This window comes from Pleurodeles waltl, chromosome 11, assembly GCF_031143425.1.
Source record: "Pleurodeles waltl isolate 20211129_DDA chromosome 11, aPleWal1.hap1.20221129, whole genome shotgun sequence".
NCBI classification, from domain to species: Eukaryota; Metazoa; Chordata; class Amphibia; order Caudata; family Salamandridae; genus Pleurodeles; species Pleurodeles waltl.
This window is the reverse complement of record NC_090450.1, coordinates 923669000-923687162: the sequence shown is the minus strand read 5'-3', so window position 1 is coordinate 923687162 and position 18163 is coordinate 923669000. Positions and strand designations below refer to the sequence as shown.

Here is an 18163-nt window from a genome sequence, read left to right as displayed (position 1 = left end):
CCGCGTCCCCGGCTATGCAGCAGCTGAACAGCATGGCTGGCACGGTGGCTGGGTTGGGGATGTGACAGGGAGCCCCTTCCATGGCCATGAAAGGGGCGAAAGGCAGACTGTTTGGTGCGAGGGGCAGTGGAAAGGCCAAGGGACCGAGCCATAGTCTGGGAGTCCTTGAACCTCTCCAAGGCAGAGCCCGCCTTGTCTCCAAAAAGCCAGGAGCCATCAAAGGACATGTCCAAAAGAGACTGACATCCCCAGAGAAACCAGACGAATGCAACCAGGCGTGGCGCCTCAAGGACACCGTCGTAGCAACGGATCTGTCCAGAGAGTCGGTCATGTCCAGCCCACATCAGATCGTGAACTTCGCCGCATCTCTCCTATCAGTGACAGCTTGGGAGACAATAGCACAGGCCTCCTCCGGTATCTGCGGCACAACTTGTGCGACCATATCCCACAGAGAGTGGGTATAGCGTCCCAAAAGGTATGCAGTGGTCATGGATCGCAGCTTGAGACTTGAGGAAGAAAACCTCTTCTTCCCAAATTGTTCCAGCCTTTTTGATTCCCTAACCGGGGGTGCGGAAGGGAATGCGCCTGAGGAAGAGGCAGCCTGGATGAAAAGACTCTCAGGCATGGGGTGTTGGGACAGAAATTTAGGGTAGTTCAGGGTGGGCCGATGGCAGTGTGCAATAGTCCTGTTCACAGGAGCCCCTGTGTTGGGTTTGGACCAAGTACCCAAGAGGACATCGGTGAGGGCTTTATTGAATGGCAGGACTGGTTCAGATGTGGAAGCCCCTGGCTGAAGCACCTCCATCAGGAGATTTGACCTGACCTGTACAGTAGGCAGCTCAAGGCCAAGGACCCCAGCCACCCTACTGACCACCATGGAATAAGTTGCTCCCTCTGTTGTAGCCACAGTAGGAGGAGACAGCATGCCAGCGTCTGGAGAAGTGTCCAGGACACTGGCCTCACCAAACTCCTGTGCCCAGTCCAAATTAGGGTCCGGGGACCCCTCCAATCCTTCCCCAAATCCATACCCATCAGGAAAAGGGTCCAAATCTGACCTGAGGTGAGGAGCCCCCAACGAAGACAGAGGTGGTGTCGGCCGATGCCGTTCCGACTCATCGGGGATGAGTATCGGGTTGACGTCGATGGTGGGCAGAAGCAGGCTCCAAAGACGAAGGCCTTGAGTGTCAACGCTCCTCCCGCGTCACCTCGCCGAGCAACGGGGTGAAGTCGAAGGGTGACGGAACCGCTTCGACTTCTTCTTCTTCTTCTTACCTGTGCCCGAAGACTTGGAGGAAGAAGAATGGTGGTGGCTCTGCGAGTGGTCTCAAGACCTTCTCCTCGAGTGAGACTGGGACCTATGCTGAGTCGAGCGCCAGGCTACCATGAGCTTGAGGGACCGCTCCCTCAAGGTCTTCGGGTGCATGGCCCGGCACTCAGAGCACGACTCCGGGTCGTGGTCGCACTCCAAGCACCACAAACAGAACCGATGAGGATACGTCACCGACATCATACGATGACAGTCCTCGCACGGCTTGAAACCGGTCTTCAGGGACATCTCGACGCAGCAAAAAACTCACCAAAAAAACTTGACAAAAAGGGTCTAAGTCGGTCAAAAAGAGACCAGGGTAGCTCTCCAGATCAGCGCGTGGCGTGGAAAGAAAAGAACTGACGTCACTGCGCTGAGGCGGCATCTATGTAATACTCCCGATGTCATTACCGCGACTACGACGCCAACGGAGTCAACCGGCACCACCTACTGAAGCGCAAGGGTATTGCTTGAAGAAAAAATCTCTGGATCCAGTCTGACACCTGGGGGAAAATTCTAAGGTAAGGAATCGGCAACTAGAAGTCTCTATCAGATCTGTTATCTGCAGTGCTACAAAATGGGAACCACTTCAGTAAACACTGCTACTCAAATTTTAAGAAGTCATTAGTTTCAGTACATTTTCAACATTAAACTAATTAATCTTCATTTCTTTGCAAGAGGTTAAAGTTATTTGCTGAAAAGTAGAATACCATTGCCCAAATATAAAATCTAATTATGGTGTGTAATTCTAGCATCTATTCAACAGCCAATGGTATTGACTGTGAGTGAAACAAACTGTTGCCATGGTCCGGCTCTACATGTAGCCTAGTTCTGTTTATTAATTACCTTTAATTTGAATAAAAGCCAATTTGTCTTAATGGATCTCCAAACAAAATGTTTAGGCAGACTTTGACAATCATATTTGGATTGCAAAAATTGGTAGGGTGGCCGCTGGCTTTGTTTCTTTTCTGTTTTTATATCCATGGTTTTATGGATTTATATTTTTAAACAAAGTTCTCGAATTGGTACGACCCTTTTAGGTTGAAGCCTACCAGACCTGTGCAGCTGTCAGGTTTGCTAACAATTCAGAAAGCTTCTGACTTTCTATTTGCTGGTTTTGTTTTAGGCTGTCCAGTGTGAGTTTGTCTCCACCCCCTGCCTACTCCCCTTCCTCCCCAAGGTGTAAAGACTTTTCAGACTATCTCTCCTTGCATTCTTCCACACATGTTCCTTTCTGTAAACAGACCTCTAAATCTTGTTCTTATTCTGTCATTTATATTGCATTCATAAAGAGAGAGGTTAAATGCCAGGCTCTGTTTTTGAGGGAGCTTGGTGTTTACTTTTCAACTTCAAAGTAAAATGATTTATGTGACAATCTGGATACTGAGGGTAAGAAAGGGAGTTTTCTAGCAGATAACAACATTTAAATGAACTCTAAGTATTTCAGAATATGTCAGAAAATGAAGGTGCAAATGAAGCATATTTGTTGTTAATTCTGAAGTGTGCTGGAAATAAATCAAAACAAATAAATATACTATGTGTGCCATTCCTGCACATTATTGTTTGTGTGCTGTGAAGTTTTATTAGTAAAACTGTATTCCTGTGCAAATGTATTGGTCATTTCAACTGAAAATGTGTTGTCTGTAATGGCAGTGTGCTACCACATCATGCATTCACTCTCTGCCACTGCACTTTACTCTGCACCACCCACGCCACTGCACTCTACTCTGTACCACTGCACTCTACTTCAATATGCACCACTACACTCTACGCTACTCCACACCACTCTACTGCATACCAATGCACTCTATGCCACTCCAATACACCACTCCACTCTGGGCACCTCCCTCTACACAACTTCACTGTGCAGCACTCCACTTTACGCCACTCTGCAACACTCCAATCTACGCCGCTGCACTCTATGTTAATACAGTCCATGTCAATGCATTCTACTCTGTACCACTACACTCTACTCTATACCTCTGCACTCTAGGCCAATCCACTGCACGCCACTCTTATTCTGCACCACTGCACTCTATTGCACTACACCTTTCCCTGCACCACTCCACTCTACAATCCACTCTATGCCACTGCACTCTACTCTAAACCTCTACAGCACTATACACCATTGCATTCTATTCTGCACCATTGTAGTCTACGCCCCTGCTCTCTATGCTACTCTACACCACTGCACTCTAGAATACTGGACACTACCTCAATCTACTCTACAACTCTGCACTGTCTGCCACCGAACTCTACACCACTATACTCTGCATTACTGTAACCTATCCCAATGCACTCTATGGCACACTATTCTGCATCACTGCACTGTACTATGCACCACTCTACGACACTGAACTCTATGGCACGCTACCCTCCACTACTGTACTCATTGCAAATGCACTCTGTTCCACTCTATTCTGCATCACTGCATTCTATGCCACTGCACTCAGCCTCACTCCACTCTACACCACTCTACTCTGCACTATTTTATGCCACTGCAGTCTACAACACTATATTCTATGCCACTGTACTCTGCACCACTGCACTCTACTCTATGACACTGCATTGTACACTGCTGAAATCTATGCCGCTGCACCATACAGTACTATACTCAGCAACACTCTTCATCAATGCACTCTACACAAGTCTATTCTAATGTACTCCATGCCATTGTGCTCTACTCTACACCCCTCTATTCAACGCTACTTCACTGTATGCCGCTGCTCCCTAATCTGCACCACTGTACTCAATGCCTTTGCACTCTACACCAATGCATTCTACACCTCTAAACTCAATGACATTCTACTTTATACTACTGCATTCAATGCCAATGCACTCTATGCTACTCTTCAATATTCAACTCTACGACACTGCACTCTACAGCACTCCACACCACTGCACTCTATGCCACTCTTCTCTGCACTGTTGCAATATATGCCACTGCACTTTACATAACTCCACTCTACTGTGCAATGCTCTAATCTATGGCACCACATTCTACCATGCTGCACTGTATAACTCTGAATTATCTGCTGCTGCACTCTACATCACTATACTGTACAACACTCTACACCAATGCACTCTACACCAGTCCACTCTGCGCCACTCCACTGTATGCCACTCTACACAACTCCACTCTATGCCACTCCAATACAAACCACTCAACGACACTCTACCCCACTCTTCTCTATGCCACTAACTTTGAGTTATGCTGAACAGCAGCCACGCTGGTGTACATGGCTTTAACACATTGGCAAAGCCAATAGCTCTTGCACAGGCACGACCTATTGGCTTTGCCAATGCTTGTTAAATATGTTCATTGTTTCGACAGCCTTTGTGCTAGAAGCATTTTGATAAAATTATGGTTGAAGTGGTCACCAGCTAAAATTAACAAAGGTTCACGGCAAGATGGATAAATGATCCTGTCGGCTCCCAATGTGCTGGTATGTGTCAATGTATAAGTCCAGTTTCAACTACATGCATCACGGTTAACCTTCACGGTCATGTCCAGGAGTGTGAAAGAAACACTAATCACTGCACTGGCCTCACACTTTTGTTTTGATGGCAGCACACGATACAACAGAAAAACAAGGTCTCTATGTACCGAGTGGGCTGAAGGAAAGTACAGAGGCAAAGACATGAAGGGGCGACTCGGAGGACTTACTGTCGGCGTGGTCCGTTGGAGCCATGTGTGATGTGGCGCTGCCATTAACGATGGTGTCAGCCGTCAAGTGGGAGAACTGCGCCAGAGCTGCTACCAAACCAGTAGCATCTTCAACATGTGAAGAAAAAGAGAATTAAAACATACCAACAAGAGCAACTAAAGTCAAAACATAAGATAGGGCTCGCTCACTTCAACCTCCCACTCAGAACAATGCGATGTCACAAACTCCAAGCTTGATCAGTACTACCAACTGGATTACTACACAAATAGCGATAAAGACTCTTCCGCTTGAAATGGCTTCTGAAGAATAACAGACACCAGATTTTCACTAGTAAACATTATTTAGAACCACCAGAAAAAATGGCATATCGTTTTTAACAGAAAGTATTTCCATATTCGTGCATACATTTTTAAGATAACTCCAGGGAGTATTTCTCATTGATCTTCATTTTGGTATATGGCCAAAAGACGACAAGGTGGAGTACACCTCCCGCAAGGTGGAGTACACCTCCCGCAAGGTGGAGGCCACCTCCTGCTCATGAAATTTAGGATTACTTCTCAGACTGTTAATCTTACTCCTGCGTCCTAATCAATACTGGCCAGATTGCACATCGCCAACCTAAGAATTTCTGCAACACCTCAAATCTGATAAGAAAATCATTCATAACCAATATTCTCATGGTCATTGGGATTTGGAAAATGATTTTTGCCTAACCAGAAACAGAGATCTATGCTCTGGCATATTTCCAAGTATTGCTTCATCTAAAGAGACTGAATAGGTTTTCAATTGATGAATCATGATAGTTCCTTAACCTTTAACTGGACAGGGGCTTCTTTACCCTAGCAGCCACACTCTAGTACATATCTAGCAACTTTCAGAAGATGAACGCAAATTGCAAGATGATGTTCGGACAACTATCCAAGCCTTGCGCAATAGTGCAGAAGTTTCTTGGTTTTTGAAACTATTACTCAACTTTGGTAACACTTTTGTGGTGGATACCCTAGCTGCAGATTGTTCACCTGGTGAATACTCCCAGGCACCAGATTGAATCTGGAAAAATCAAATAGTAGCGCTCCTGTGTAGGTGGCATTATATGACTCAACTTTGGCTCTGGTCCACTCCAGAAGTGACAAGAGGAGCTGCATACAAGCACCACCCATGCACGTTGATGTCACTTTCTTTACACAAGACCGTCCATGTCACCCAAGCATGATGTCAGTTTCTTTTCATAAAACTGTCCATTCCCTCAGACGTGGAGCCATTTGGAATTGGAAAAACAACTGTGTACGGTTTCCTAAACTGGGACTTTTTAGATGGAAAGGTGATGGACACATGGTAATTTTATGTCAAGACTGGAGGCTCCTATTATGCGTTTCTTTTCTTATTTTAGATGGTTTGAAAGGCAAAATTCCCAGAAGCTCTTGGCTAGTTCTGCTAAGGGTTTGGATTTTGTGCCCCTGAGGTGATTTATATAGCGGACCTCTGAAATATTGTCCATCCTGAGAAGGATAGGGCAATGAACCTTGTTCTTTGCTAGGCTTCTGATTGCAAAGGAGCCGGCAAGCATCTCTAAACAATTGATATGCAATTTGGACTCCTCTGAAGACCAAGTACCTCCAGTCGAGACTGGACCACATCGGGCCCCCAAGCCTAAGCGGCTTGCATCTGATTCTAACACAAGATCTGGGGCTGATGCAAAGATACTTCTTCCGTTCCAAGTGTCTAAATGATCTATCCACCATTGAAGCTCTGTACGTGAGTCGAGGTCTAGTGGGATAGTGTCTGAATAAGACAGGCCTTTCGTCAAATGTTGGATCTTCAGTCTTTGAAGAGCCCGATAATGCAGGGGACCTGGGAATATTGCCTGAATGGAGGAAGAAAGGAGGCCCACTATTCCAGCCAGAGATCTGAGGAAGATGAGTGAACTGCGTAAGATTTGAAGGATCTCTGATTTTATGGATTTTATTTTTTGCAGCCGGGAGAAGGAGGGTGGCCGAAAGAGAATTTATTTGGAAGCCTAAAAATTCTATGAGTTGAGTTGGGATGAGAATAGATTTTTCTCTGTTGATGATAAAACCAAAGTCGGCTAAAAGAGAACAGGTCAGAGTTAAGTGAGCTAGAAGAGACTGGCTCAATATGAGAATGTTGTCTAGATAAATTATGAGTCTCACCCCTTGAGCCCTCAGAAAAGCTACTACAGGTTTCATGAGCTTGGTGAACACCAAGGAGCTGACGATAGACCGAAGGGTAGAGAGGTAAAATGAAATAGTTGGTCTAGCCACTGAAATTGGAGATATATTCTGAAGTCTGGATGAATTGGAACCACTAGATATGCATCTTGGAGGTCTAGATGGAGCAACAAATCTTTTTGAAGGAGCGTATCTCTGAGGTGAAGGATGGCCTCCATTTTGAAATGACGATAGACCACAAACTGGTTGAAATGTTTGAGATTGATTACTGGTCTCATCTTCTTGTTCTTCTTTTGAACTAAGCAAATGGGGCTGGTAAATCCTGAAGGATGTGGTTGGGTAAGAGAGATGGCTTGTTTTTGCATAAGAGAATGTACTTCTAGAGAAATGAGATCGGTCATTTCTGTGGAAAAATGAGGAGAGGGAGGTAACTCTTTTTGAATAGGACTTGAATAAAGGTCTATCATGTAACCTTGAACCGTGTTGAGAATCCAAGGATCTGAAGTGATTGACAACCATTTTGGAAGAAAATAACGAAGACAACCTCCGATCGGAAAGGATCTGAAAGGTGGGCTTACCTGCTTGGTTAGAGGATCTGGAATTCCTGTAGGCTCTGGAACGGATGCCTCTGCCCCTCTGGTGATAGAATTGTGGCCTATATTCCTGGTAGGGCGGATTGTAGAATCCACAGGAACCTTGGTTAGAGTATCCACGGCCGGCAAAGCAGTTCCTGCCTCTGCCGGCCCAGGCAAAAACACGTTGGGTGAACATTTTATTTAGGGATTGCTGAGCCTTGTCTAGCGAGGTGAAAGTGGCCACATATTTGCTCAGTTCTTTAATGAACGACTCCCCAAAAAGTAACCCTTCAGTTTTGATGTGAGGATGTACAGTTGGTAAATTAACTAATTTCGGGTCCAGCTTTAGTAGAAGGCCTTTCCTCCTCTCATGGACAAGGGCGAATTGTCATTCCCGAGGAGGCAGAAAGAGCGCTGAACCCACAAAGAGTTCCTCAGGGTCGATAAACGTACCATCCATTCTGGCTGCCTCAGCCAAGTCAAAAATAAGAGTAAGGGGATCAATTACATCTAAAAGTTTGTCCTGGCAGGAAGACCATGCCTTGTCAACACCTTTCCGCTGATCTTTACCAAGTTTTGTGAAAAATGTGAGTAATGGTTGATCCATTAAGGGCGTAATAGTGGATTTATGAAGAAGGGAAGGACGAGGGCATTCGGATTTCAACTTGGCCCTGGTCTGCTTATCCAAAGGGGAAAACAATTTGGCAGCAACGTATGTGCCCACATGGCCTATGAGAGTCCATTCTGTAGAGTTGGGATGAAGGATGTAACAAGGGTCAAACATAGGTAAACCTTCTGCGTCAAAAAGGGGGTTGGGCTTGGAAGAGTGAAAAGAGGAAGTTTTAGGTTTTTTTGAAGGAGGGGAAGGTAGTGAACTGTCGTCATCCCTGTCAGATAAATAGGTATCTGAATCAACGTCAGGCATGTCATCATCCTTATCAGGGATGGAAGAAATTACAATAGGAGGCATAATATTTTTAGATTTTGATTTTCGTTTTAAAGACGTTTTGACAGTATCCAAATTGTTATTCTTCTTGGAAGGAGCCTGATGAGGAACCGCGTCCTCTGCCATGTGTGAGGAAACCCCACTATCCTTTTGCGCCATTTTTAGTGATTTTTTGGGTGAGAGGTGCTGACTGCATTCCCCCGCAGTTTGGGCCAAAATAGATTTGGAAATTAAATTAGAAAAAGAAGTTTCGATTTTTTTTGATAATTTCTGAATGGAACAAGAAACAGCTTGTTCACAGAGCTTTTAATAAAGGGGCTAAGCTCCTGTCTATTTTGATTAAAATCATGAGCGACTTCCTGTCCCAAAGGAGAGCCATTAGTTTCCATGTTGAGAATAAAATGAATGAAGCTGAATTAAAGCTTCTTGGCAAACCAGCACAAACAGGGTTAAATGGGAGAGGGAGTGCTTGAAAAAACATAGCTCCGCCTGTGGGGGGTATTGAAAAGGTTTATGCGACGTGCTGACGCTGCCTTAACCGGAGGCAGGCAGACAGGAAAGCAGTTGCGAACTGGGAAGCAGAAGAACTGTACGTTTTTAGGGAATTTCTCAAAATGCGGGCAGAGAAGATTATCCACGCAGCTCTCAATGCCTCAGATGCAGTAAAAATGGCAACCGCTGCCTGAGGCGACGAGAGAAACGTTGAAAACACGGAGTGCGAGGAGGAGCGCAAGGACATGAAGTGCAGCAACGTGCCGACTGGGAATGAAGCGAAACGCGCTGCGGAGCGGCGCAACACTCAGTAAAATAAAATATATATACAAATAACAATATTGTAATAACGAGGTAATAAATTGTGAGAAAAAAGGTGAAAATGTACTTAACTTGACTGCGAGCAGCAAGAAAAGAGGGCTGTTTACAGTCAAGTGATGTCATAATGCTATGTGTACATCCTCATTGGTTCATTTGTTAAGGCTAAGTTTTTTTTATCCCATTGGCTCTTCGTTGTTTGCCTCCTAGGATTTGTAGTACGTTTCTTGACTGCTGCTATTGATTAAAGTAGGAAAAGAAACGCATAATACTCACCTCCGTGTCTTTAATAAAATTAAGACTTTCCATCATAGACTAGGAAAATCTACATTTCACAGAATGGGTAGGTGGGAGGGCAGCGAGAAATCTGCAGTTATAAATCCACCAGAAAGGGCTTTTTTGTAACTTGTACTTCTGATGGATACTTCTAACTGCAGATTCAACACCTTGTACCAAAACAGTACCTCCCAAGGTAGTGGGCCTGTGGAATGCACAGGCTAAAATTTCCTGCAGGAAGTAATGGACAAAATGCTAAATCTGACGGTCAAGGCAGTAGTGCTTTGTGAACATGTTCACAGATACCAAAGTAGCTGCTGCACTAATAAAGGCTAGGCACTCTGCCTGCCAAAGCACTGGCAGCAACCTTAGCCCTTGTGGGACGAGCCCTTAGACCTTCTAAAGGCTGCTTCTTAGCCAATGTGTAGGAAGCAGATATTAATACAAAGGACTATCCATCGTGAGACGGACCTTTTCTGCACCACCTTACCCTTATTCGCCCCAGAGAACCCAGAAAAGAGGTGATCATCCACCCAAGGTTTAGTTCAATCGATGTAAAAGCTGAGGTCTCCTGTGGGATCTGAACAATGGATCCTCTAGTCATATTTTGAGGGATGAGGCGGAGCACAGAAAGTATGAAGGGTGATGGGCCTCACCAACATGAAACGTTGTCGCCACCTTCAGTAGGAACACAGCCTAAGCCCTAACACTATTTTGTCTGGAAAAAAGGTGACATGGGGAGTCTGGACCAAGAGGGCCTTAAATTCACTCCCTCGGCATGCTGATGATACTGCAGACCATTTTTAAGGTGAATAGGCACAATGACAAACCATGCTCTGGCTTAAAAGGGGTACACATTAGAAAAGTGAAAACAAGATTTAAGTCGCACTGCGGCATCACCAAGGGCTTATGAGGACATTTATACATTGTAAACCTTTTAGGAAATGTATCACAACTGGTGATTTGAATAAGGACGTTGGTCCAGCAAACATAACAAGGCTGAGCGATCAGAGAGATAACCCTTAAATGTGCTCAGAGCACGACCATGATGGGCCAAGAACAAAGCAAACAACAAGACATTTGGTAGTTTGGGCTGCAATGAGTCCAACTGGCTGGTACCACATCAAGCCACAATCTTACCCCTGTGCTGCGTATACACACATTTTGTGGAAGGGCTCCTAGGCCGACATCAGCAACCTTGGGAGCAAGAACAAAGTAGATCTATAGTTACCACAATCTCCACGCTTGCAAGTGCAGGTTGCAAAGATCCGGGTGCAAGACCCTGCTCTCCTGATGCCACAGAAGGTCATCCTGAAGTGGCAACCTAATCAGGAGGAAGGTGCTCAAACTCAGAAGCTGTGGGTACCATACCCTCCTGGCCTAATCTGGAGCCACTAGGATGACTTGGGCCCGGTCATTCCTAATCTTCAGAACTCTCGTAGGAGAGGTACTGCCAGGAAGGCATACAAGAGTCATGTGCTCCATCTAGGTGGAATGAGTCATTGAGACACAGCCTTCTTTCGAACTCCAGTACACAAAATTGAATGTTCTCAACAGTGGTGAAAATATCAAACCAAGGTTCTTCCCATTGTTGTAAGATGCCCTATGCCACCTTCGGCTACAACTGCCATTTGTGATCCGCTAGGTGCCACCAGCTGAATTGGTCTCCCATGGCATTTAAAGATTCTGAGTTAGTATACAACGGAGATCAACTGACAAAGTCAGCCAGTTTCGGAGGCACAGGTCCTCTTGGCATAGGCCTCAGGTCCCCACCTGCCCTGGATGCTACAGTATCACATGGCAGTAATATTGTACACAAGAACCTGCATCAGACTAACCTTGATGGTTGGCAGAAAGGCCTTTAATGCCAAGCCTATTGCTTGCAACATGATGTGGGGCAGGTCTCCACCAGAGACTAGAGTTCTCTCATCTTCACCTCTCCCAGATGACCTCCCCAACCCACAGTGCACATTAATCACCACTGGCAACTCTTGTTGCGGCATGAAGAAGGACCTGCCACTGGTCCAGTTGCAGTTGAGTAGCCACCACTGAGATTTTTTAGAATCTGACTGGTTCCCCTGGTGCTGGGCCCCGACACTTCAGGTACCACTGTATAGCTTGCATGTGCCATCCAGCATGATCGACATGCAGGAGGATAATAGGCCAAGAAACATTAGAAGCATCCTCTCTGAGACCCAGGACAGAAGCTGAAACATCGGGATCATAGCCTGAATATTCTAGACACATTAGTCTGGAATAAAAGCTCAAAAGTGCACCACATTCACAATGGCTACGATGACGGGGAGCCTCTTTGAAGGAGTCAGGATTGGCTTCGGCAGGTTGATTGAGAACCGCAATGATGTCAAGATGTTCATCGTTGTCTGGCGGTGGTCTGCGATTAATTGTGGCAACCCTGCCTTCAACAGCAAGTCATTAAGGTGGGGGAAGACTGGTACTTTCAACCTCCTCAACTGGACATCAACTACTTCTGTCACCTCTAAACACCCAGGGAGCATTAGTGAGGCCATAAGGGAGCACAGCAAAGTGAAAGTGCTTGTGGCCGACCTTGACCGCAGGTAGCGCCCGGGAGCCTTCAGAATGGGGATGTGAAAATGACTGTCCTGCAGGTCTGTGCCTACCATCCAGTCTCCAGGATAGATAGAACCTGAGCCAGGCTGAGCATCTTGAACTTTTCATTGTCCAGAAAGTTGTTGAGAGGGCGCAGAGGCCTTTGTCCTTCTTTGGAACAATGAATTAGTGAGAATAACACTCAGTCCCCATTTCCGAGTCCAGTACCAAGTCTATTGCTCCTCTGGCCAAAAGAGCCTGCATGTCAGCCATAAGAAGGACAGCTGGTCCTCTGAAAGGTGTTCCGTGTAGGTGGCAGGTGTGATGGGTTAAAAAGGAATGGTAGAAGAAATGTGTTGCTAAGCCTGTAGGAAGTGGCTTATTCCGCTTCCTACTGGATGGCTGTGCGCTGCTAATGGTGCACTAAAGCGGGGAACTTAGGTTGTGCTCAGGAAGGAATTAGGGTTAACTCTGCTGATGGACGTCTGAAAACCAAACTTTCAGAGGCTGTGTTCAGAGTTAAGGTTCCGGGTCACGGGGACTTGTTGGTTCACTGGGGAGGCCAGTGCATGGTTTAGCCCAAGCGCCCAATAGTGTCAGTGAGGGCCTCATTGAAAGGCAAAAGAGGTTAGGCCAGTGCCTGACCAGGCTGCACAACCTCTTCCAGTAGATTTGTTTTTACCTCCACAGTGTGGATGTGAAGGACCATAGCAGCCCTCCTTACTCAGCCACAAAAAACGTACTTTCTTCTGTTGCTGGTCCAGGGGAGAAGCAATTCAGTATCAGGTGAGATGTCCAGGCCACCCGCATCCCGTAAGTCCATGTACCAAATGAATTCATCATAGGGTGAGGTAAACCTTCCCCCCATCACTGTTGTCTCCATAATGCTGGCTCTGGTCAAAAAAGCTGATGTAGTGTCTGTGTATGACTGCACGTCAGTGAAATCGTGTCAGAGTCTCATGAATACAGTATTGGTTGTGCCACATCTAGATGTGTCCTCGGACGAGATAAAGCCAGCTAGGAGCCTGGTACCACAAAGGGTGGAGCTTTTTTTTCAGTGCAGGTAAAGTCAGTGCTGGTGACGATATTCGACAGACCAGCGTGGATTTTGGCACTGGGTCTGAAGCTGCCACTGATGCTAGTATGGAACCCATAGCTGGTTCAAGGGGCTCAGATGATACTATGGGCAAACCCACCGGTGGTAACTCAACTGGAGGTCCCTGCAGATCATTGAGGAATGAAGGCAAGCCTGAGGAAGCCAGAAGCTTGCAAAGGCTACACAGCATGGCCTCTCCAAAGGGTTTAATGTGCTGAAACATCGCTGATGGACCAAGGAACTCAAGGTGCTTCAGGATCAAAGATAAAAATCATTGACTCTCCTCAGTAGAAGGGGAGCAAGACTTACAGGCACGGTGAAACCCTCATGACTTCTCTGGAGAATAACAGTGGCAGGAAGGGGCCAAATCCCAAGTGGGTTTCTTGTGTTTCTTCTTTGACTTACCCAATGACTTCGACCGCAAAGAAGATCTGCGATGGGAATGACTTCAGGAGCTGGTCCACGCCCTCGACTTTGAAATGGTGCAGAACTGCTGTGGAGGTTTCTGTTACTTCGCCACAAACAGCCTTGCACGCTTGAATGGTCATTGGGTTTATCTGGATGCAGTTTTTGCAGGTCTTGGAGTTATTTTTCGTACCGAAACACCAGAGGCATAACTTGTAAGGATCCTTCACAGACATCTGTTTGTGACATCTGTACAAGGTTTAAACCCTGTCATTTTTGGGGGGTGACATGTTCCCCTGTACACTAGAAAATTTGCAGAAGAATGTCTTCACAGACGAAGGAGGAGGAGTAGCACACCAGATCTGCGTTTGAAGATGCAGAAAAAAATGAAATGACATCAGTGCATGTGGGTGGAGCTTATATGTGGCTCCACCCATCATTTCCGGTGTGGAACAATGTTGACGTGGAATCACACAATGCCACCTACTAGTGCGCAGGAACACTGCTTCCAGAGATTTTGTGATCCAGTCTAGTGTTTGAGGATATTGGAATCCGCCGTTAGTCCATCAGCAAAGTGGGTTTCAGAAGGTTGAACTACTGGATATTAATTTCTAGTAACAAGGGTGTTTCCGAATTCCCAGCTCTGAGGAGGATGGGCAAGTGAGTGAGTAAGTCATGGCTCAATATGAAGAAAATAAACATCACTTCATTTTAATGTGAAATCCTATGTACAACACATCCAATATGGGCTTCTGGAAGGCAGCATGATCTTAGCACAAGGGGTTAAATCTGGAAAGTGTTAAATATAAACTCCTTTCACAAATAATCTGTAAGTTATCTTAGCTTAAGTCTTGGGCTTTGTCTAGAGAGGGCACACGACTAGTAACCAACCTTTCAAGGCAGAAACGGGTACTGCCAACCCCCCCCCCCCAAATGCCTACCCAACCCCTCATCACAATTGAGTAGTATGGAATGGGACTCAAAACCCTACAGGGTCTCAAATAATGTTCAACTACAGAGACCGTAGTCACTCACCAAAAAAAGTGTATCTACCCAAAAGTGATCATCTTCAGAGAATAATTCACCCCTTGTCTGGGCTCCAGCATCTTTTTGGTTGTTGATCTCCCAGTCAAGCGGCAGTGACATTTCATGCAGTTCAGAATTGAGGGGAGAGCTTTGAATCAAATCTCTGACCACATGTTTGAACCATTTCTGGGGCATCTAAATTCCAAGTCAACTCCCCTCTATACCCTTATATGATGTTTATCCACTGGATCATCACATCAGCTGTTGCAGCAATTCATTAAGAGTGGCACAGACTCGTAGTGACAGCTGCACACCAGAGGAACAATCTCATGGATACAAAGCAATGCCACCCAACCCCAATAGAACTTCTAATCGCTGCTACTTTAACAATGCTTGTTCTATGCATGCATAGCTTACAACGTTGAACCGCACTCCAGTGCTTTTGGTATCATGATTTTCGAGGGAGATCCACATTCACCGGACACAATGCCACAAGAAGCTTTATACTTTTAGTCAAGTTGAAGGTTACCACTTTTCTATTATAATGTTGTCAAACATCACCAAATACTCATGGCTTCAATGTATTGTGATTAAATCCAAAATACATGCAAAGTGGACAAGCAGAATAAACATAAGATTGACTGTTTTATAAGAGAAATAATAATAATATCCTAGTCTTTCGTCGTTTCAGTGTGTGACGTTTGCTTCAGTATCCCTCACGGTGTATGTCTCCTTCACTGTATCAGTCATGCTCCCATCAAACTAATTCAACACTAACTGCTGATGCCACTTACCGGACATGTTCTTGGTGTAGTCGGAGTGACCTTTTTCCAAGGCATTCACAGAATCCAGGGCGCTCTCCGCTCTGCTGATAAGGTAATCTGAAGGATTCAAAATGCGAGTCATAGTGAGAACCGCAAATTAGATACATTTTTATGATGCCTTAAATTAGATAGAGTAGAAAGTTGAGGTCTCGCTCGAAACATTAACCACAAAACTTTCATACACTACTTAAAAATGCTTTAAAATAAATAAATCCATGTGCATCAGAGTTCCAGCACCACAGATATAAAAGACTTTATAATACCTCATAAAAAGGTCATAGAACATTGGATACAAACCTGTTAGGAAAATTAAATCCTTTATTGGCGAGACTGCTTAGTAAGTAAGGCCACTAAAAGTAAGCCCAGGGAGTAAAAAGCTCAGTTCTGAGACCTTCTTGTGCAAGTGTGGACGGGCTTCAATCGTCTTTCTTGTTCTGTGCCTGACAAATATGTTAATTTGTTCTACTTCATGCACGTTCAAAAGCAAAATTATTATTAACTAATTACTGCTGCAAACAAAGTTGGAAGTAAGAGGGGTTATGCTCACCAGCTGCAAAAAGCATATGCACAGCAATTAGTCAAAGTTTAAGACAGATGTATCCATTTTGCTTTCGAGAGATCGTTAGTTGATATAGCAGACAACTAGTTGGGCTTGCATAATCTGCTATTCCTTAATTAATGTGATCACATATTTTAAGGTCCCCTCGAGAGAAGAGGGAGATACTCATCACGCAGTGACAACGCATACCTCTGAGCGTGTCTTGCCCAGAAATGCTATGTCTTAAGAGTTATGACAGAGGTCCATAGCTGACCAGGTAGCTATTCGGGTTCCGATGTTTCGCTAACCACCAAATATGGGAAGAGCCCATGCAGACTCCTGGAATAGTATACTCCTCCGAAAAGATCATTAACAGCTCCTGCTAGAACTGAGTCAGGCCAATGCTTTTCCATGTGTAGCTGTCATTTTGGTCAGTAGTCTTTAAAATATATGAATTAGAAAATGCTGCGGGACAGGTGAGATTTGCAAATTCTTGGATCCCAGAGATCTGATTGGCTGAAAAGTTTTGTTGTGACAACAGTTACGGGATGCTAGGTACTGAAGCCTATATTCTGAAAATAGTGACAAGGGATAAGAGGACTCGGGGAGCACCACAGAAACGAGAGAGGATGTGGAATGGTCTCAGAGGCAGGTATCACCACCAGAAGCAAACATTTTTCCACTGTTTCTTTTTACAGAATTCACTGATTCAAAATGAGACCGGGGAATTCAAACGTTAATCCTATTTTGTGCCAAAGAAGTTAATGTTTTTGGCAAAGAAAAAAAAAAACGGAACAGTACAACTATGTATGGATAGCACAGACTAGTACAATGAGAACTGAGGACTACAGGGTTGGTTCGGTAATAAATTTTCATACTTTCAGTCAGTGTTTAATGTTTGTGGATTACAGTGGTGGTTTTTCAGTGTTTTCCAAACCTTTTGAGATCTGTTCTTATCAGTGTTTATCCAGCTGTCTACCTCCAAAATAGATTTTTTCAGTGTTTGCGAAACCCGTTTTTTTGCAGTTATTGTGATAAAGTACATATTTAATTTAAAGGAGATGTAATGTAGAGCATGCAATGTCTTTCAATTGGCAGTGTGTCCAAAAGGCGTATGTCATATTGTTTTAAGCACAGAAAGTTTGTGTATTGCATTCTCACACTCACATGAGCATTATTTCTCACACTAACTCTGTCAGGACTCTGTGTGGTTTAACAGACTGTTGATGGATTTAAAAAAAGTAAGAAAGCTATATTCAAATGTATTATTAAACAAATATTTGGACACAGACAGGGGTCATTCACCTACTTCTTACTGAATATTTCAACATAATTAGGGTGGTCAGTCTTGCGAACAGCATAACACTATGTGAAACCTTTATAATTTTGAAGTACATCAGATTAGTTTGTAAACCTTTATTCTAAGGCACCTGACACTTGATGCTTTACACATGCTCACCGCAGCCTTTCTGCATTCTTTGTCTGACTACATTTATATGGCGCTGCTGCTGTGTGGGCATTATTAGCTGTCAAGTGTCTCCATAGCAAATGTCTCACTTTAAGTCAGCTCTAATCTTTTAATAGAAATCACATTGTATTCTAGGACTTGAAAGGTTGATGTGAACACAGTAACTGTGGGCTCAAAAACCCCAACAGTAAAGTGCAGCTGGGTAAAAATGCAGGATTAGCTGAAAGCGCTGCACTTAACATTGGAACACCTTACAGCTATGAATTTTATTGGTGTGTAGAAAGTTGTGTGTCATGTTTTCACAGCTATGCCACATGTATGGTGACAGCACTCTAGACCGTTACCCGTCACTACATCTCACATTGAATGTTTAAAGCCTGGGGTGCTTGACAGGTGACCTGCTAACTATACTGACTTGTTAGAAAAGGGGAATGATGTATCAAAGGGTTTTACCCATTCTATGTCTGT

General features: G+C 44.7%; 1 protein-coding gene across 1 annotated transcript in view; it reads right to left on the bottom strand.

The window, feature by feature from the left end:
* HIP1R (huntingtin interacting protein 1 related) overlaps positions 1–18163 on the bottom strand; it is a 360114-nt gene that overhangs the window by 76050 nt on the left and 265901 nt on the right. The window contains exons 20-21 of the mRNA XM_069214961.1: positions 15660–15746; positions 4974–5081 (exon numbers count right to left, since the gene is read on the bottom strand). Coding sequence (XP_069071062.1) covers positions 4974–5081; positions 15660–15746 — 195 coding nt within the window. The remainder of the gene's footprint in view (positions 1–4973; positions 5082–15659; positions 15747–18163) is intronic.